General features: G+C 42.3%; 1 protein-coding gene across 1 annotated transcript in view; it reads left to right on the top strand.

Annotated features, from left to right (window-relative positions):
• Nucleotides 1-2,429: 2,429 nt before the first annotated feature.
• tmem91 (transmembrane protein 91) overlaps nucleotides 2,430-21,277 on the top strand; it is a 27,298-nt gene continuing 8,450 nt past the window's right edge. The window contains exons 1-2 of the mRNA XM_024277707.2: nucleotides 2,430-2,733; nucleotides 14,435-15,348. Coding sequence (XP_024133475.1) covers nucleotides 14,914-15,348 — 435 coding nt within the window. The 5' untranslated portion in view covers nucleotides 2,430-2,733; nucleotides 14,435-14,913. The remainder of the gene's footprint in view (nucleotides 2,734-14,434; nucleotides 15,349-21,277) is intronic.

Genomic DNA, 21,277 nt, shown 5'->3' with positions numbered 1-21,277 from the left:
GGAGGTCACCGTGACATCATGGAGAAGAGTCACTTCCTGTAGATCAGAGAACACGGTGGTTCAAAGATGAACTTTAGAGGTTTAATTCACTTCAGATTCAAAAACACTTTTAATCCCAGAAGGAAATTGAGTTGAGTCAGTGGGTCACTTTAGAGCAGGGATTGATAACTCCAGGCCTCAGGAGCTGCAGCCTACATGCTTTGCAGGGCTTTTCTTTTGCCCCGCCCACTCCTAAGTACCTGAATCAGGTGTGTCAGAGGAGCTGTGAAGAGAAGGTAGAGCTAATCGACAGAGTTTCTGGATCCCAGTGACTGCAGGTGAGATCTTTGGTAGCAGATCTTCAAAAAGCATCCAAACAAACGTTGGTTTGATTTGATTTGTCCATGGATGGACCAGAAATGCTCACAAGTTACTTCTTGTGGGCATTTCTGGAACTGCAAGAAAGAAGAGTATAAACTTCAACAAGGAAGCAGGAAAGCAAGCAGGTGTCTGAGGGTCAGCGACCCCATGACCCCGGGCTCCTCACGGCTCCAAATTAAGCCTGCAGCGTCAGTCAGAATCAGAATCAAGCAGCGCTCTGTTGTCAGAAATTGTTGCTTCACAGCAACCAGCAGGAATCCAATCAGAGGCAAATGTATCTGAGAAGATAAACAAACATTAAAGCAGCTAGAGCGATGTATGATTCGCCCTCGCCGCTCCTTCTATGACCCGACCATGCCGGCTGAGTGGCTGCCATATGCCCCTCCCCCTTCTCCTGTTCCTCAGCCACCCTGGTCGGAACTGTACGTGACAAATTCGTAAAAAAACACTTTTTTCAAAATTACAGCCTTTCTTTTGGTTTTATCTCCATAGCAACCATTTTATTTTTTGGTCGCCTTAGTGAGACAAACAAGTTTAAGCAATTTTAGTGACAATCTGCAAAAGTAAATTTTGGGATTTCCTTAGCAACAGAGGTTTTTTGCTAACCATGCCCACGTTGCAAATATAGTCATATCATATATTATATTGTTTTATTCAGCTTGAGCTAAGGATTTATGTGTTTGACCAGGAGTGTCAAACTCAATCGCTCAAGGGGCCAAAATCCAAAACACACCTTAGGTCGCGGGCAGAACACGATAAACATTTATTGAACACTCTAAAACTACATATAAATATCTATTTAAAAGGAAGAAGATGTTAAATAACCGTATTAGAGACACCTGACTAATAGAATGACTAACAGCTGGTTATATCTCTATAGAAGTCTATGGGATTTTGTTGGAGCCAGTGGGTACTTCCTGTTTGGAACACGGGGGGAGGAGTCACTCAGTCCAGTTCTCTTATACAGTGATGCAGTTGGGTCTTCCTACAGCCTGAAGGACCAGTAAAAGGATTTAATCCCATCCTCAGCAGAGGTTTTGCTGTTTTTCAGTTATTTGAAGGGATTTTTGAAACACTTTTCTCATCTGCACATGGATTTTTCCTGTTAACATGTGAGCAGCACGTGGTGACGTTAATTATCTGTGTCTCCACTCATAGAATCTTTATTAGAGGAGAAACTCTTCATGATTCATCTGAAGATGTGAGTTCTCAGATGCTCATAAATTAAAAAACCTTCCTCCCTCCAGCAGACGGTGGTGTGAGATCAATCTGTCAGGAGCAGAGCTTTTGTGGTTAGTGCCCTCATTTCATTTCTCCCAGCAAATCACCCCCCCCCCCCCTCTCCTTCGTCCCCCCGTCCAGTGACATGTAAAACACAGAGGAAGATGATGAGAGGAGGATGTGCTCAGACTGAGAGAAGGTCGGATTGATGAAGTGAGAGGGCCGGTGGGAGGCAAACGGAGCATCCAGCTGGGGGGCCGGGTGGAGAGGAGCAAACAACCAAACAAAAGCAGCAAAAGGTTAAACCCACTCTGGGAGGGGGGGCTTCCACCTCATCAGACATAAGCCCTGGATTGCTGCTCCGGAGGCCGAATGATGGAGGGATGTTTGTTTTTGCAGCATCTTGGAGGACTGGTGGGTAAAGTGGGTCACAGGGTGAAGTGGACACACAACCACACACACACACACACACACACAGGGTCAATGCATAATCACCCCCCTCCCCTCCCCTGCAGGTTTTGTTGGATTGCTGCCTCTGTCCACTTTTGAGCTTAATGCGCATCAGTCAGATTTTTCCATCTCATACTTTCTCTTTGCCCGCAGATATTTATTCCATGTGAGGCTCAAGCCTTACATTGAAGATTGGCACGTGCCTGTGCGCGCGCGCACGCACACACACTCCTACGGCGGCTGACCTTAACCCATAGTCTTGAGCACGAACCTAATCTGAACCCAAATTCGGGCTCTGACCCGGTAATCTGCTTAGAGGCGCAGAAAAGGCAGAACGGCTTCACTCCGGTTCTCGTGAGGCCGGCGGCGTTAGGACCCGGATCTCCGTCCTCCACAAGAGGAGGAGGAGGACAAAAGAGGAGAGGAAGAGGAAAGTTGATCCACTCTCTGCAACCGGGATTAAGGAGAGACTCCCTGTGAGAGGAGGAGCAGGAGGAGGAGGCGGAGGCGGGAGCTCCGCGGATGCGGTACTGAGGATGCGCAGGTGGAACCGCTTCATCAGAGAGAGAGAGCAGCTGAGGAGTCAAGTTCCACTCCGCGCACGTCCGCAGCTCCCACGGAACGAGCGCGCGCCTGCTTTCTGCACGGAATTCTGCCGGGACCCCGGCGTGCCCCCCCCCCACGGGACAGCGAGGACTGAAGGTGAGGAGGCGGGGGCGGGGGCTGGATCCGAATCTGGAATGATGATGATGAAGATAATCTTGTTTTTAATCCGATTTTTCTTTTCATTCTTTTCAGTCAAATTAGAAAATCGAACCTTTTTCAGCTTAATATTTGATTTTTTTCAGTTAAAGTTTTGTGATCTGGCGTGAATTGTTGCAAATGTACATGAAGTTTCTGAAAACATGAATCAAAAAGCAGATGCTGCTGCAGCTTCTCTGGAAAAAATCTTCGTTTTTTCCTCCTGAAATGGATCTGCTGCTGCTGCTGATGATGTGGTCGCAGCATCAGCATCCTCAGCACCACCACCAGCAGCAGCAGCAGCAGAGCAAACCCTCTGAGCAAACACCTCACTGTGTCACTTGGCTGTTTGCTGTGTGAGTGCACGCTCTCCAAAGGCACGAACTCAATCTGACAGAGCACACATCTGATCAGCCTGCAGTTCCCAACGTGAGGACGGAGCAGCAAAGGCACCAGAAGCTCTCAAAAGGACATTTCCAGCCGCCGGCGGTTCTAATTAAGAGCAGGACCTTTTCTGTGAGAGAGGAGGGACGCTGCGCACCATGCCCTCAATGAGGAGCATGCTGGTGCATGAAGACACGTGCTGCTCGGCTCCATTTACCAGACCATGCTGCGTTCATTTAGCCGGATTCCCTGAAGGTCTGACCTTTGTCACAGCAGCTGCAGCAGCAGCCAGTGTGACTGGATCCGGTTCCTCAGGAAAAACTGTTGAGGTGAAAAACCTCGCAGATCAATACGACCAACATCTGCTCGCTCTGATCTCTGAGGCCGTTTAAAGTTGATCTTGCAGCTTCAGATGTTCCTTCTTCTGACAATTGAAGGAATTCTTTTAGACCAAACTAAAACCTGGCCGATGGAGACCCACATAGAACGAGACTTCTTATTCCACCCTTCTGCAGTCTGAACTATGATGGGAGAAGATAGACTATTTATTGGTTTATAGTGATTCACTTTTTCTTTCTTTCTCTATTATTGTTATTTTTCTTCGGTATGTTTTTGGACGTTCGTACCTCTTCAGCTCTTTCAGCAGATTCAGCTCTTTTCTTCTTTGACTGTTTTGGCATTTACGAAGGATTTTTAGGCTTTTTTGGGGTTTAGCAAATATTTTAGCCACAGGCTAACTGTTTTGGTTAATTTAGGATTTGTTCTTTTTTTTGGCTAATTTGGAGTATTACTAATATTCTTGCCTTAAGCTAGCTGTTATGTCTAAATTAGACATCCCCACGTGCCAACGTTTCCAAACACTCAGTTTTTGCGTCCAGTTTACCGTCTGGTACTGACGTCTCTGTTGATACCTCGAGATCCAAGTCAAAGGTGTTCTCCTCTTTTCGGCTTTATTCCTCTTCGTTGTTCAAAATCTTCTCTCAAACAACTATAAAAGTATTCTATATATAAAATAACAAAAGCTAAACAGTAAAAAAATGAGCAGCTGGAAGAAGCACCGAAAGGTGCAACAGAAAAGTGTAAAACAGCTACACAACAACGTCCAACCAAATCTGAGATTTCTGGGAGACGTTTTCAGCCCAGAAATGATCCAGAACATTCATTAAACAAGAAGGATGGTGAATATTTCCATCATTTAGTTTACTGTAGGTCATTTTTTTAGGGTTGTTACATTTTTTCCAGTTGATTTGTGATCCACATAAGACGGTTTGGAGTTCTGGTCTCAAACATTCAGGTTTCGGAATGTTTCTGGTCACACTCCTGGTTTGGGTCACTCTGGTCTACGATTTATGACGTTTTGAAGACTCAATATCATGAGAATTGTGTCTGTGTGATTTTAACATGTTCTTGTGGCATTTTTCTGATGATGGAGGACATAAAGAAAGTTAAGCTCAATTTTTAAAGCTCTCTTAAAGGTTTTTTTTTTATGATGCTGTTTATAGCCTAAATTAAAAAGCTTATGTCATTTTCTAGGACATAGTTTCTGCAGAGTGACAGGAGTTCATTAGAAATTTACCTCTGAGTTGTTCTGCCGCCCAACTGTATACATGGTCTCCCACTAGCTTACAGCCCCTCACAACCCTGACCTAACAACAGCGGTGCAATAAAAATGGCGATCCAGCTGGTTCTGATCCAAATTCCAGCTCAGACCAGGAAAACAAAGACGTTCATGGATCTATTTGTGGATGCATCAGAATGGAGCGGAGCAGGAATCTTCAACATAAAACCTACAGGCTCTTTTAAATTATTTGTTTTATTTGCAATAAAAAAGAAATACTCAGAAATGCAGTTTTAGGCTTAATTTTCTTTATACATGTCCTCCATCATCAGAAAAAACACTTTTTCATTGGAATGGGTCTTTAATATTTGCCAGAATGACCAAAAGCAGGAGTGTGAGCAGAAATCTCCAGAAAAAGCTGAATGTTTGAGACCAGAAAGAGCTGAAAAAACACCAGAGTGTCCGTGCTTCTGAGAGGGAAAGACTTTTAGATGCGTTGCAGAAAGCAGAGATGTTCTCATCATCATGCAGATGCGTGTATGCGTGTATGCGTGTCTGCGTGCATGTAAAGCCCAGAGAAGCGGCAGACTGACTGTCAGTGAGGCGGAAGGACTCGCTCATGCATGCAGACCCACACGACAACAACAGATCATGGTGAGCTGCAGGCAGTCCTCAACGCCCGCAGACTCGGATTACAGTACAGTGACTACCCCCCCTGCAGAGAGCAACATACTGAGGGGGGGCCTCACTGCGCTCCACCACCAGCGGCGGTTGATGCATGCGTGGTCGTGTGGGGGCATGAAGGCCTCCTAAGGGTGAGAAACAAGGTGAGGTGGGGGAGGAAGTGGAGGTTTATACGCATACATGTACAGGGGGGGGTCATGTTTCCGGGGGGCCCTATTCATTTGATCCGTGGAAAATCTGCATCCTTTTTCCACAAAAATCTGCAGAAACGAGGAGACTAGTGAATGCAGGAATGATCCACTTGTTCGGAAGCCATGCGGAGGAGCTGGAAAGGCAAATTATCCGGAGCTTCATTTCTCCTGCAGTGAGCTCCACTCACGGCGAACGCGTTTCCATAGGAACATGCTGCTACTTTGAGCGCTCTGTGTTCCTGCTTGTTTTCTTGCTTATCTTTTCTGCGGCTCTCAGCAGTGGCTCTGCAGATCAAGGCGAGGAGAGCAGAAAGGTTTGGGAATTAAATCAATAGATCGTTTAACTCGCACTTCCAGAGGATTCTGTCCCGCCGCCGTCCTGGATGGAAAGGACCAGATTTTTTCACAATTCCTCTTTATTACTTCACATTTAAGCGGAAATGTGACCCCCACCACATACTCAAAGACTCACCAAAATGTACCCACACCTGGTACCTGCTGAAAATGAATTTTGGACACAATGAGCCCTCCCTCCAAAAATGATGACATCACATCGAGTGAATCCTCTAATGAACTCAAACATTTTTTTCTTCGAAATGGACCAACAAAACCAAACGTGTCAGGGATATCCAAAGGAAGTTTTGAAATTATTATGGGATGGCCACAGAATCTAATTTGTGGCAAAGTGTGAAAGTAGGCGTTTCTCACATTTTCCCATAATATAGGAAAGAATATGTTTGTTTGAGGGATTTTCCCAAAACTTCACACATATACCACCAGCTTTAGAATTCAGCCAATACCGAAGTTTCATTGACCGCCATTTTGAATAAAAAAAATAAAAAAAAAATCTTCAGTACTGTGATTGCTGATTGAAATCCGTACTGGAGGAGTTTACATTTGTAGCATGAAATTTGCTTTAGTGGAAGTGACGTGTGCTTTAGGTAGCAACAAATGTGAACTCCTTGTAGAGATTTGAACCTGTTTTCTCCTATCTCCTCGAGCATCATTGAGAAGCTACTTGTGGAGAAAAGTTCCCTTTAAAGGGCCTTTATCAGGCATTAATAAACCTTTCAGAGTAAACTATATCCATATGTATGATGATATATTACTTTGACACACTAAAGAACAATTATTTTATGAAATGAGTTATCTTTATGAACTCATTTCCAACCCGGAAGTAAGACGACTTGATTTCTGAGGCTCCGCCTTTCACTCCTTGTGGGTGCCGTCCATTTCATGACGTCAGCGTGTCTGCGTTTCTCCCACAAAAACAAACAACATTTAAACTTTTGCAAAGATGGATGTGCATATTGTGCATATAAAATGTAAGTTTTGGCTCTGTGGAAAAAGTGGATGTGTGTAAGCCTGGGGGCGGAGCTGGCAGCGCACTCTCGTCCTGGAAGGGGCTGTTCTCACTTCGTGACATCACAGTATGAGGACCCGCTCGTTTTTCTGGATTGGGAGGGGCTGGTGTTCAGAGAGCAGAATGTTAGAAGAATGCTTAGAGAAACTGAATGGATCAAAATACCACTTTGGAGTTGTTTGCAACAAGGAATTAAAGCTCCAAAAAGTTGATTTTACAAGCTATAAACCCTCTAAATTTACAGATTTTAAATGGCACTAGTTTGGTGAGCTCGCAAAAGTGGCGTTCCCCTGTTGCTTCCACATGTTTTACCAGAATATTTTGAAAATGTATCAAGCTGAACAAAATAATATGATGTTTGATGTGACTATTTCAGGAAAATAGTGGCATGGTTGAGGGCATGGTTAACAAAAAAACCTCTGTTGTCAAGGAAATCCAAAAATTTACTGTAGCCAATTCTTCTAAAAATAACATAGACGTGTTTGTCACCCCCAGGCAATCAAAACTTGAAATGGTTGCTATAGAGATAAAACTAACAGAAAACCCCCAGTTTTGAAAAAGAAAGTGTTGCTTTTCATGAATTTGTCTTGTAAAGGTCAAAAGGGGGCGATGTCTGAGGCAGAGGGGGAGGGGCAGGTCAAAAGGGGGCGATGTCTGAGGCAGAGGGTGAGGGACAGTTCAAAGGGGGGTGATGGTGGTTGCAGGTATCACCTGTGGGTCATACAATGCAGCTCCTGCTTTAAATATATTTTTGCTCCCTCTCATCCTGACAGTGCCAGTCTCCCAAATCTCTCTTTATTCTTATCTCCTATTCCTTTTCCTGGAGTGCTCTCCAGTATCTCCTCCATCTGTATCAGCTAAAACGCTACAGCAGGAGGAGGAGGAGGAGGAGTGCGCTCTCACAGGCTGACAGAAGACTGCAGAGTCGCTGAAAATCCCTCTAAGACTCAGCAGCAACTTTTTCCTTTGGTTGCACATTTCCGGCTTTGCCTTTCATGTCACTGCTGGATAAAACGACAGGAAAAAAAAAGAGACGCGCTTTTGTGCGGCTTCTCTGCAGGAGCGCGGCTGGATGAAGGAGGAGAGGAGGTTAGCGACGGCTGTGTCTTTGTGGACGCAGCAGACTCAGAGGAGAGGGGGAGTCGGCGGCGGGGAGGAGGACCTCTTGTTAAAGTGTCACTGGTGATTTGCAGAGGCGTCCTTGCAAAGCCTCCCCACCTCCACCTCCACCTGACTGGATGCTTTATGAGCTTTGCAGAGCTGGAGAAGGAGGCGGGGGGATAATACAGCTGACAGAAGTCTTTTTACGGTGGGTGGGCAGCGATGGAGGGAGGCGGGGGCGTAATAAAGCTGAGTGTGTCTCTGCTGGAATGAGGCATTTGGGATGGAGGTGGAGGGAGGCGGTGTGCTGACGTCATGAAACCATCACTCTGCCGGTCCGGCCTCCGCGGCGCCATCAGACCTCCGGCTCTTTGTTCCTCAGCTTCCTGAAGCGATGAGTCACTGAAGCAATCCTCAGTCTGCAGAGAAGAAAAGTGAATATGCAGTTGGATCTTCTTCCGTTTTTCTGCCTCAGACCGGTTTTCAATCTGAATCCAACGGTTTGTGGTTGATGAAGCGTCTTCCTCCACCAAAACCCTCCTTGTTGACATGAACTATTTTATGTTTCTAACACTATTCTGTTATTATGAATATTATCTTATAGAGAAATTCCATCATAAATGGACAATTTAAATAGACTGAATTCACTGCAGTTGAAAATATTGTAAAAACTAGTCTCCTCCCACTGCAACAAACATCAAAGTACAATTGACAACTCATTAAACTTGAAAATAAGCGTTTTTATTTAAATTATTTTTATTTACAGCAAATCCAACTTATACAAAGATGAACTCCATCCATGAAGTCCAGGAGATTAGCGGGAGATTTTACTGCGAAATGCTGACACTCTGTTCTCAGCTGAGACAGATCCAAGGCCCAATCAGAATTCTTCCCTTCTCCCTTTCCCTCCGTTTGAAGGGGGAGTTCAAGTATATGTTTGTGCAGGAAAAGTTTTTTTTAAATCCGACCCTCCAAACAAAGGAATATGAGGCCAAACCGTATCGTGCTGAGAAGCTTTTCTTCACGTGGGTGCGCTCTGAACCACATTTACATTTAAATGTAAGTAATGACTTTTTGTTGTAGCATGACTTTTTAAAGTTATAAAACCGCTGTTGTTATGTCTATATAAGCGCTGGAAGCTTCGACCTAAAGCTAGCGGATCGGCATTTACTGGTGACGTCCTCGACGGAAGTGACATTCGAAATATGAGACACTGTTGTTTCATAACTCTCCGTTTGGAGGGCTAAATGAAGGGGAGGGGAGGAGGGAAGAATTTGGATTGGACCAAAGAGCGCTCTGTAGTTCTGTGGATGATTGTGGGAAGGTTTTGTAGTGTTCCTGAAATCTCTGGGGGTCTTTGAAGGAGATAAACTCTAGTTTTTAATGGTGTTGAGACCTGTTTTTTGTCTGGGAAATGATATATTCCTAAATCCTGCCGGTAATGAGTCGCTGCAGCTCAATGCGTTCAGAGCAGCCGTGATGCGTTCAGTGGCGGTATGGAAGTTCTCATTCTGGTCCCTTTGTCGCTCAAACTGGTCACAAAACTCTGTTACCTCGCCGGACAGAACTGCTGGAAGGCTGAAAGTGGCGAACAAATCCTTTTCCTGATGAGAGGTTCGCTATCTTCGGGGGTGGTCGGCCTTTTTTGACGATGTCCAATTTTTCTGGAAAAGTCCATCTTAAGAATGGCTCACACAATATATCAGCAACTAAATCAACTTTTCCGCCTTCTTCTATTGTTAACTGCAAAACAGCGAGTAATTCAAACAAAAATCAAGTACATCTACTGCCTACTGCCTGAACAACAGAAGAAGTTAGCTTTTGGTAGCACGAGCTTTGACCATCCAATCAGAGGCGATTATTTCATCTTCTGCCCTCATGAAGCTGCAGAGACTCCAACTCAAATTCTGATTGGTTGAATCAACGTGAACTTGTTTAATCCATATATGGCTATGGTTTAATCAGCTGTGTTTTTCATGTGAAGCCGCCTCAAAAGTGAGGTATGAGCGTAGGGCAAACTTTCATGAACCTAGCAACAAGTGAGTGCTAAAATCTGATTGGTCAGAAACTTTCATGTGAATAACAGTCTGACAGCAGAGCAGCCAGGGTGTAGAGCTGTGAGAGAAGCGGACAGAGCAGTTGGGATGATCTAAAATATACTTTGGACAAATGTGTCAAAAAAACATTTGTCTGTGATTTAGATGCTAATTTTCTGATCATTTTCAGCCTTCACTCAAGGTTTCGCAGCCCAGACGGTACGCCACTTGCAAACAATCCGATTCAAACTGGTTTTCAGATTGGAACGTCCACTTCTCCATAAGTGATTGGAACAAAGCATTAGCTAATTGTCAGAAATGACTCCGTTATGCCAGCAGCCGTCCATCCACGCTCTAAGCAGCTTACCCTGTGGTCAGGGGGCGGGGCTTATCCTATCACGAGAGGAGGTTAAAAAGCTCTTTCTCTCAAGTTGGAAACTGCAAACGCAACATTTCATCTTTGTGTCAGCTTTACACCAGCTTCTGCAGGGACAGAAATGAGTCACGCTGCGCCGGAGGTCAGGGAGGTGACTCACCGGATGAAAAAACACAAACAAAAAAAACAGGAAGTCAGTTTGTTGAGGACAAAATGTTTGCATAGATTTAATTTCTTTGATTCATTTCTTTATGGCCGTGAGCATCAACAGCCGTCATTTCAACTCTTCTTCGTTCTGCAGTCGTTTAGCACAGATTGGATCCGATTTGTTTTTGACTTTCTCCTGATCCTTTCTTCAGCCGGCCGTCTGTCGGAGGAAGAAATGCTCATTTACGGCCTCTGCTTAGCTGAGAATTGTGTCAGAACAGCAGGCGAGCTGCAGCTTGGAGCATCAGCTGGGATGAACGATTGCTTTGGTGTTTTTAAAACGATCCGAGAGGAGAAGACAACCTGCATGCTCCTGCAGCTGAGGCTGTCAAACAGAATTTTGTTTAAGCTTCAAACAGTTAAATTATGTTTTCTTAAAGTATCAACAGAGATTTTTTTTACACATTAAAGACCCACTCCGATGAAAATTGTGTTTTTAACATGCTCTTGTGGCATTTTACTGATGATGGAGGACACCTTTATAAAGAAAATTAAGCTTAAAAATTGCATGTCTGAGTATATTTACTGAAACTGTTGTGAATCAGGAGCAGATGAAAAAATGTAGTTGGAAAATGATTGTATTTTTGACGCTGAAAAAAACACTGGGCGGGGCCACAAGCTCTCTGCTCTGCTTCCCAAGGGGGAAGGGAAAGGGGGCGGGGTTGCTCTGCACCAACAGTCCCGCCCTCAGCTTAGAGACCAATTTCTAATCAACTCCTGAAACTACAGAAAACAATAATTAAAAAACAGTAATTAAATTACTACGGTGAATGTTTTTAAAAGAGATGATGGATTAGGACTCTAAAGATCTGAGTTTGTCAAGTTTAGATGCTAAAACCGATTTATTTAAGAAAACCTAAAACTCAGAAACATCTGAAAAAAATAAAAAACTTTTTTTTTTACTTAAAGGAATGACTTTGAGTATGAACTCATAAAGATTTTTCGAGAGTTGATTGTTTTTGTTCATTCCTGACAATGTTTTCCTGAATCAGTTCATTTAATTTTCCTGTAAATTTACATTTTTAATTTTTTCTTTCTTTATTTTTTCCCTAAAAAACAAAAAAAGTTCACATAGCTGTTTTTTAAAGTGCACATCATGGAAATGATTCAAACCCTGGAATACCAGTGGATGTTTTTATGCAGCAAAAGAACAAAATTGGTTTGATTTCAAGAAGTTATTTTCCTTAAAATCTAAATCAAATGTTTAGAAGTTTCTTTTTTTAAGTAAAGCAAGCAAAAATTAAAAATTAAAGCATTTATTGCTCATTTGGCTTCTATTTTATTTATATTTTTTGAGTTTTTCAGATTTCTGTTCCTGTTCTTCAGTATTTTTTAAATTCGGGTTTCAGGTATCGGCGTTAGCATCTACTCATCTTCACTGCTTGATGGTGTTTTTATTGATTTATTTAAATTGTTTATTTTGACAATCCACATTAACCCTTTAACACCTGAGGCGTCGTCTGTGACGGTTAAACACAATATCTTTAACATACTTTAACTTTTAAACCATTAAAACAATAATTCCAGTAGATTCTGAAGGAGAAAAGCGGCTCGTCGAGCCGCTTTTCTCCTTCAGAATCTACTGGAATTATCATTTTATCGGTTGAAAAGTTACAGTAAATCAAAGACTATAAAGACTGGAGCTCCCGAGTTAAACAGATTCAGCTGTTTTTTTTCATGTGTTGTCCCTGGACGAGAGATTAATGTGTCTCCCTAAAAACAAAGAGAAATTAACAACCAAAAAGAGGATTTGAAGTAAACATATCAACATTATAAATGCGTCAAATCATAAACATTAAACATAAAAATGTAAAAGAACAGCAGGAGTTGATATTTCAGCCTGTGGACATTTATGGCGGATCGATCGGAGAAGGTCGTCGGTGATATGGGCGGAGACGTGTCTGATGAGGTCGTTCTGAAGGCGTTCTTGAAACAAACCGTTTCTCGGACTTTCTGAGGAACAGAGTTTCATTATGTTGCTGCTTTGTTCTGTCAGGTTCAGATGTTTGTCCTTCTGGGTTTCAGCTTCAATTTTTTGCTTTTTAGTCCTTATTTGCTGACAGTTTTAGTCATCTTTGAGACAGTGAATCTAAAGGTAAACGTACATCTTTTTCTTTGCTCTCTATGTTCTTTGTAGATGTTTTTCTTTCTCATAATGTAGATTTTTACATGGAGACAAACGGGAAGAACAGAGCTCAGAGTCGCCTCCTGAGGACTTCATTTCTTCTTCCTGTTGGTAGAAGAAACAATAATCCCTTCATTAAAGAGAAGGTGCCGTCAGCCATGAGACTTTTTTACTCTTTAAAAAGGAGGTTTGTTGCTCTTTGCACTGCAAAAACTGCCACTCTCTTTATCTATGGGTATTTTCAAAGCGTTCCCAGTGAGAGTTTAGTTGTCGTTATGACGTTTTTAGCCAAATCCAGAAAGTTTGAGTTTTTGGACATAGTTTCTGCAGAGCAGCCGGAGTTTATTTGAAATTCACCTTTGAGTTGTGGGCCGGACTGTTGGCATGAAGCAACCCCGCCCCCTCGCTGTTGCTAAGAGCTCAGAGCAGAGAGCATCTAGTCTGCATAGTGCATTTTCTACGTCACATACGATCTTTTTCAAACTATATTTTTTTTCTGCTGTTCTGATTTTGAATTAATACTTAGAAAAGTATTCTGGAAAAAGTGAAATATTGGATCAATAACAAAAGTTCCACAATTTAGATATTTTAACCATTAACTCAATTGATGGATGGATGATGGATGGATGGATGGATGGATGGATGGATGATGGATGGATGGATGAATGGATGGATAGATGATTGATGGATGGATGGATGATGGATGGATGGATGGATGATGGATGGATTGATGGATGGATGATGGATGATTGATGAATTGATGGATGGATGGATGATTGATGAATTGATGGATGGATTTCTTAGACTTTTTTTTCTTAAAATAAGAATTCTTGTATTTTTTAACCCTATTTCCAGATGTTTTAGTTTTATGTTTCTATCTTAGCATACTAGTATACTTTTATGTAAAAAGTGTATTTTTTGTTGAATTTTAAATATTTGATTTATTCTAGGGGTTCTGTTTTTGTAGTGTCAGTCAGTGACATTTTTACACTATATGGGTTTTTTTTCTTAGCAAATCAAAGTGAGTTTTTGGTCTTTTGGCTTCACTTTTGAGAGATTCCGATCAAACAGCTCAGATTTTCCTGCTGACTCAGCCGGATCTGGACCAATCCTCAGAGGAAATCAGACGTCTCTGGTGGGCATCGATCTCCCACGATGCTTCAGGATGAAGATCTTTGTGATTGAAAGGCCGTTTGTGGTGATGGGAATGCAGAGGAGTCGTCCGCTCACATTTCATCTTTTACCGTAACACACTTGTGTGGTAACAAGTTGACAATCAGCACAAAGGCGCCAAATCCCACGAGTCCATTTCCTTTTCCGTGGGGGGGTAATCAGGACAGGCAGCCTTTCAGATCCCCTCTCATTAACTAAGCAGATCCGAGCTCGCAGTCTCAGAGCGGGAATTTTCGCCGGGGTGGCAGAAACTGAATAAATGAGCTAATTATAACTCTGCACATTCAGTCCTTTGAGGACTTGAGCAGTTAGTGGAACGGCAGCGAGCTGCTGAAGAAGGTTAGAGACGCCTGTGGGGATGAAGGATCCATTATGGGTTCAGATTGCAGCATCCTGTAAGGAAATTATTTCATTTAGGCTGGAGAGTCTCAACGTTTTGTGTGATTTTGTTCTTCTTTTGGCAGATTTCCTGGTTACTGTGAGGGGAAACAAGAACCGATAAAGTTTTGAGAGTTTGTGGAACGCTGATGCTGCAACACCAGAGGAGGTTCACTGTGGAAAACACGTGGAGCACAGCTTTCTTCAGCCTCCTGTGAGGATGCTTGGAGCTTTTTGGAACAGAGCCAGCTGATCCGTCCAGTCATTCATCAGAGCCATCGAGGTCGGAGAATCTGAGATGTGGCGTCGGCCCACGCCTCATAGCATGCAGGATTTGGTTCCCGTCAGACCTTTCGAATTCCCATGAACTCTCTATTGTCTCCTGGGTGAAGCCCTGTAATAACAGAAAAATGAAAGAATGGGATTAAAGATGGATTATCAGTAAAACCAGCAAAGCAGCTGCCTTTGCATAAACCGATTGGACGCTCTTCAGACAACCGATTTGCAGATTACATCTGGCCGTTGATGTGGTGGAGTCTCGTGCGGTCGCTCTTCAAAGCAGGACATGGATGGTGCGGATGAGCTGGAGCACCCTCTCCTGGGAGAAACACCCGACAACAGCTGGGCCTCTGTGCCCGGGTTGGGGACCGGACCGGGACAGGACCCGGGGCGCCGGATCAAGAGCCTCTTGGTGAAGTGTGAGGAGGACAAGGCTTACCCTCCTTTAGCGTGGAAGAGTTTCTGTGGACACCCTCCGGAGCTCCAGGAGCAGCAGCTGCTGGACCCCTGCTCCTTACCTCGCACGCTGGAGTCCTTCTACCCCGCACCCTCCATCTGGGGCAGCGCCAACCCCGTCCTCAGCAAAGACTACCTGGAGACCACCTTCGTGGACATGCGGCCCGACGCCACCCTGGAGAGGAAGCTTTTGGCCGAGACGCAGGACTTCCACAGCGTGTCCTACAGCATGGACGACGAGGACGACCTGCTTCCTGACTCTGACGTAAGTCCTTCCACTCACATGAAACTTTAAGTCCTTTAGGTGGAGCGGCCCAGCTCCTGGAGACCTGGAGAGTGAATGATCAGCAGGGACTAGGGGTGGCTGAAGGCGTGCTTACCGTTAGGCAAAGGTGGGCGATTGGCAACACCTTGGAGGCCCCAAGCTAAAACTTAACAAAAATGTCGGAAATAATTTCCTACACCTGTTATTATCTAACTGTGTGATAAGAAAACAAATCCCTGAAATGGTATTAAACTACTCAGGTATTTCGTCCTCTCTCAGCCCTTCTGTAGCAATTGAATGTTCTTAAACAGCAAGCGAGCAAGAAGAGACTTTTGAAGAAATAAAAACAATTTCTTTATTTGGCACAGACAGGAAAACGGGAGTGAAGCAGAGCTAGAAGTCCACAAAGCTAAATCAGGGTGAGGCAGGCAGAGGTCAAACACGAGCATGAGGACATCAGGGAACAATCAGAGCGGCCAGGGTCCAGGCGAGGGTCGGGGCAGACGGCAAACAATCAGAATGGAAGACGAAGAAGAAGATCCGGTGACGATGAGAAAGCTCAGAAGGCTGAGCAGGTAGAGTGGCACAAACAAGACTTCGCACTGAGTTAGGCTCAGAGCTCTGACTGATTGATGGAAAACGGCTGTGGGGCTTCTGGGAGAGACAGCAGGGGCTGATGGGAAGTGTAGTATGGAGATCCAATAAGTGCTAGTACTCAGGTGATGGATCGAGTTGATGGCCAGAAACAGAGGACCGATTCATGACAAGAACAGAAGGAGGGACAACAGACGTATGAGAAAACATTCAATGCTGTTAAGTTAAAGTTGTAAAATGGTGAAAAAGTCAAAATTCGTTCAATATAAAGTAATAAAATTACTATAAAATAGTCATAATTTTACAAGAACAAATTTTGAGAAGTCATAATTTCCCAAGAAAAAGGCACTTTTTTTTCTATACTAAAATGTTACTTTTGAGTTTTAAACTGACCAAACCCAGACACACAAAGGAAGTTTTAAAATGATTATGAAATGACCACAAGACCTGTTTGTGGCAATATGTGAAATTAATCAATTTTCACATTTCCCCAGAATATGGCAAAAGCAAACCTTTGTTTGAGCAATCATCTAAACATTTCACACACAGCTAAGTTAAGTCTACAAGCACAGCCAAACTTTGGCCTCAGAAACGTAATTTTAAATTTAATTTACTTAAAAATTAGAGAACAAATCTTGAGCAACTGATGTGGGGATGATCAGGACAGAGCTCGGCTTCCTGGTCCAGATCAGAACTGTTGACAAGAGGCGAAGAACCAACCACCAATGGAGCGCTCTCAAGTCATCCCAGAAACTGTAAATATCCACAAGTTTCTGCTTCACAAAGAAACTAGAATCTCCTGTTCATCTCAATCCAGAACTTGCTCTGTTTGTAAACGTTGTGGAACTTTTCTGGAGAAAAGGCGTGAAGGTGTTGGAGCTTTCAGAAATCCATCCTTCACATCCTCGGTGCTCATCCTAAAATAGGCGTATGAGCAATTCTGTCTAAAGCAGGCGGCGACTGGAGGCTTACTGTCAGGTTATGTAAAGCTGTTCTGCTGCAGAAGAGGAAATAACACTCCTGCACCCATGGAGGGGGGTGTTTTCTGCTAAAGGGGGAAAACTCTGACATGTCCTCCACGTGTCACAAACTTATGGTTGTTTGGAAAAGCAAAAAGTTAAGCCTGCAGTGGTCCATGGTGAAGGAGTCTTGTAAGGCCACACAGTAAGCTGATCTGTTCAGATACTCTAGGCTTTGGAATGTCCAGGTATGTGGACGATGACAGAGTTTTTCTTTCTTAACAAACTTTATTCAGAATAATTATGACTTACAGTATAGAACAAGAACAGAATACTGTACATCAGTTTTTCCAGAAAGCACCAGGGGAATACATTAGATCAACAAAAATGAGTCAATATTAAATGATTCTGTAGATCGGATACAGATGATGAGTTTTAATTCCTTTTTCTGTTGTGGCAAGGTAAAAAAGAGTGTAAATACTGTCTGATTTCAGCAAATAATTCAAAAAAATTAAAATTTTTATTTCTAAATTTGGTTTTAATGCTTGGTTAATAAAATCAAGAGATGTATTAAATAGAAATCATCAAAGTTAGTAAAACCAAAAAGAATCTTCTTCTAAGTACGGTCGTAGAGAGGTGCTACAACATCTTAAAGCTACGTTCACATGTACGGCAAGCGAAAGCGGTAAATAATCACCATGAAAAACACAGCTTTTCACGCAAGTTTTTAATGTATCATTTTTAATTATGCCGTCTTGTGTTGTCCTGAAACAGGCATAAAAAGCTGTTCTATTGCAACCAAAATCATGTGTCGATAAAATGTTTTTTTCGCCCATTCTATGATGACACAAGACAGAGTAATTTATGTGCTAACGTGTAAAAAGCATATTTTTTATGGCTAAAATGTTGTTTTTATTCTGGTGCTTTACCTGGTGATTTTTGACACCTTTTGCTTGTCATAGTGTCGAGGATCTCTCTACGAACGTCCACAGGCCGGGACATTCCACAAACCCACAGCACCTGAACGGCTCAGCTGCCTGTTTTATCAATGCGTAGTTTTGATGGAACCAGAATGGCTTGTTTGACGTGCAGTTTGTACGCACAAAATGCTGCTTTTTCACCTGTTTTCAGACAACCAAAGGCGGCGTAATTTACGTGCTTACTACGTACTTTTACGTGCTTTACGTACTTTTAAAACGTGCTTAAAAAGCTGTGTTTTTCATGGCCAAGACGCCTGTTTTTTACCTGGCAATTATTGACCCCTTTTGTTTGCATAGTGGCCAACGTAGCTTTAAGACACAGCTCTCTGCAATCTGACCGTTCACAGGACCGGACATTCAAAAACTGGGTGGGTCAGTCGCCGTTTTATTGATGCACAGTTTTGATGGCGCTAGAACGGCTCGTTTTACTCACGTTTTTTTACGCGATAAAACACCGTTTTTACCCGTTTTGAGACAACACAAGGCCGTTTTTTTTACAGCGCTTTTCCTGGTGGTTATTGACGCCTTTTGCTTGCCATACACATCACCCTCGGCGGTGTGCATTCAACCATCCACTTCTACAGTCTATGTAAATGTTCATATATGTTCAAAACTCTCATGTTCCTGCAGCTACACACATTTTTACAACCGTTTTTGGGCTCTACGTACAAAACACACATCTATTGAGCGCTTTGAAAGTTAAATCAGGTCAAACTTTGGCGAATCAGGGACTCAGGTTTAGTATTGATGTATGGATGGCATCTCTTTTAATTCCAGGAAGTCCCGATCATTTAAAAAATGATCTAGAGGAGAATTTAATTGAGATTTGTGATCGGTGGGAATTCTATGACACAAAGTCTTACATATATTGGAATAGAGCAGTCCAGAGGGAACACCACGGGCTAAATGCACATTAAAGACACATTCTTGTCACATACTCGGAGTGAAGGTAGCATGAGGGGAGCACAGGTGTGTCAGAGTCCTTCATACGACCACCTCAAGAGACGTCGGTGTATCGTGAAGTATTTGTAAGGGTACTGGAAGTTTCATGCGCTTATATCATACGATGTCCTCACATGTTCCACACTCTAGTGAAGAAGGGTCAGACCAGGAGCAGATGTGTGGAGTATTTTAGAGAAAAGAAATATCATCGAATTCTGATGAAAACAGGCTTTATTTTTATTTAAATATAGTAGAACTATGGAGCCCCTAAATGGACATTGAAGTAAAAAAAAAAAAAATTGCAGTGAAGTTTTTTGTTTTTCCTAAAAATTGAAGTAAAAGTTTTTTTGTTTCTGGTTACTAACTGGTGCACACCAGATGATAACTGTTTACCTGATAGTATCTAAAAAAACGTTTTTTTCTAAAAATGTAAGTAAAAAAAACGTTTTTATTGCTCACTGGTGTACACGAGTTAGTATCCTTTTTTTTACTTCAATGTCCCTTTAAAACAGAACACTATGGGTATTTTATTTCAAAATGGTGGCTTTTGTTCTCTTTTAGTACCAATTGCACCAATGCGTTGATGTCCTTCATGGAAAAACACAAACTAGAGAAATGCTGCGTTCACATGCTGTCGGTACGATCAGAAAAACGTCTCTCCGACTCAGAAAACAAGCATGAACGTAAAAAAAAGACAAACCTTCCAACGTCACATTAACGCAGAAGAATTTCTGCACCTAATTAAAGGTCATCGTTTCTGCAGAGCGCCATCTGTGGGGAGACACCTGAAGTACTGGCAAAGCAAACTGGGATTATCCGTTTACAGTTTTTGCAGTTTGGTGGGCCAGAAAAAGTGACCTGCAAATGGCCCCCAGGCCGTAGTTGTCCGCCCCCTGCTCTATGCGAGTACTGACCCCTTGAAATACTGCATGCATGGAGGGTGCACAATCTCCACATAAACTAAACTGTGGTCGTCTCTTTTCTTTTATTTCAAACAGTGAGACTGCACATGAGGAGCGTGCACGTCTGCTGGGTTTGGGGGGTTTGAACAATGAAAACATTTGTCCGACACACCTGTGTCTCACCTACGCCATCCTCACATGTTCACACTGAGCTGTGGCTAGCAGCACGCCCATAGAAAAAAATTGTATTTTGGTTCTACAGGCTCATCCTTCATATTTTTGTCACACCCGTTTAGGGGTTCTAGCTTTAGGATCTAGTGAGAAGGTGAACGCAGCCGTACAACCACAGCAGAGGACTCGGCGGGAATCGAACCTCACAGCTTCTCCTCCTTCCTGTCACTTCAGATCCTGAAGGACTGAATCTCATCTCTGAACATTGTTCTGCCGTGAGCTCCAACTGTGGAGCAGATCAATTATGCACAAAGAGCGATGATCAGAGAGTTTCCTCACATGATTAACTTTTTATTTGAGCGCGGCGTTTGTCTGCAGATTGATTACCCGCCCACTTATCAGCATGAAAAGCACACGCCTGTTTGCCGGGTATTATTGGAAGTAATCTCGTTAGACACGGCGTGTGCTCTGCTCCTTATGAGACCAGAAAATTAAACAAGAACTCTGAATAATAGCAGAAAAGAAATTAAAATATAATAAAGTCATTCACTTTTAATACAATTTGCACCTGAAATACAAATATTTAGCTTAAGAAGGGATTTCAAACCACTGAAACCGTAGCAAAAATAATAAAAATGCAGAAAATATTTTAACAATAAAACATTCTTAGGCGCTTATTACTTTAACGGAGCAAGAAAATGTATGGTTTCTTTTTTTTTTCTCTTTTAAACATAAGTTTAACCATAACCTTAATTTATAGATTATTTAGATTAAATGAAGTAAGAAAGAACTTTATGGAGGAAGAATTTGGACATAAAAGCAAATCTCAAAGATTAAAATAATAATATTAAATAATAAAATAGTTATGTTTTTGCACTTTTGAAAACCTTTGACTGAATTAAAAGGATACATTTAATGAAAGAACCAAAGTTAAAATGAAATGTTTAGTCATAATAGAACATTGAAATCATTTAAAAAATATATAAATGTCAAAAGTTCTTGGTAGAATGTGAGTGAAAAATGAATAAATTATCTTGAATTATAATAAAAACATCAAATAAAAATGATAAAACATAGTTAGCATCAAAAACATTTTGAAAACAAATACATTTTTATAGATATTTTGTATTTTTCACAAATATATCTGAATATGGACTAAAAAGTGAAGTGTTTTAAATGGAAACAGCAGCTAAAGTTTCAGTAGAAACACTGATCATCCATCCTGAATCCTCACTGATCTCTGCAAACACTCGTGTTTTCTATTAACATAAACGGCTCATCATTTTACTGATTTTTTAAATTAAATTATATTTAATCTGCACTAAAAATGACCCAACCATTAAAAAACTTGTTGTTTTGTGTTTGAAATGATGCAGATTTT

The sequence above is a fragment of the Oryzias melastigma genome, linkage group LG13, assembly GCF_002922805.2.
Source record: "Oryzias melastigma strain HK-1 linkage group LG13, ASM292280v2, whole genome shotgun sequence".
Taxonomy (NCBI): domain Eukaryota; kingdom Metazoa; phylum Chordata; class Actinopteri; order Beloniformes; family Adrianichthyidae; genus Oryzias; species Oryzias melastigma.
This window is presented reverse-complemented; position numbering and strand designations above follow the sequence as displayed.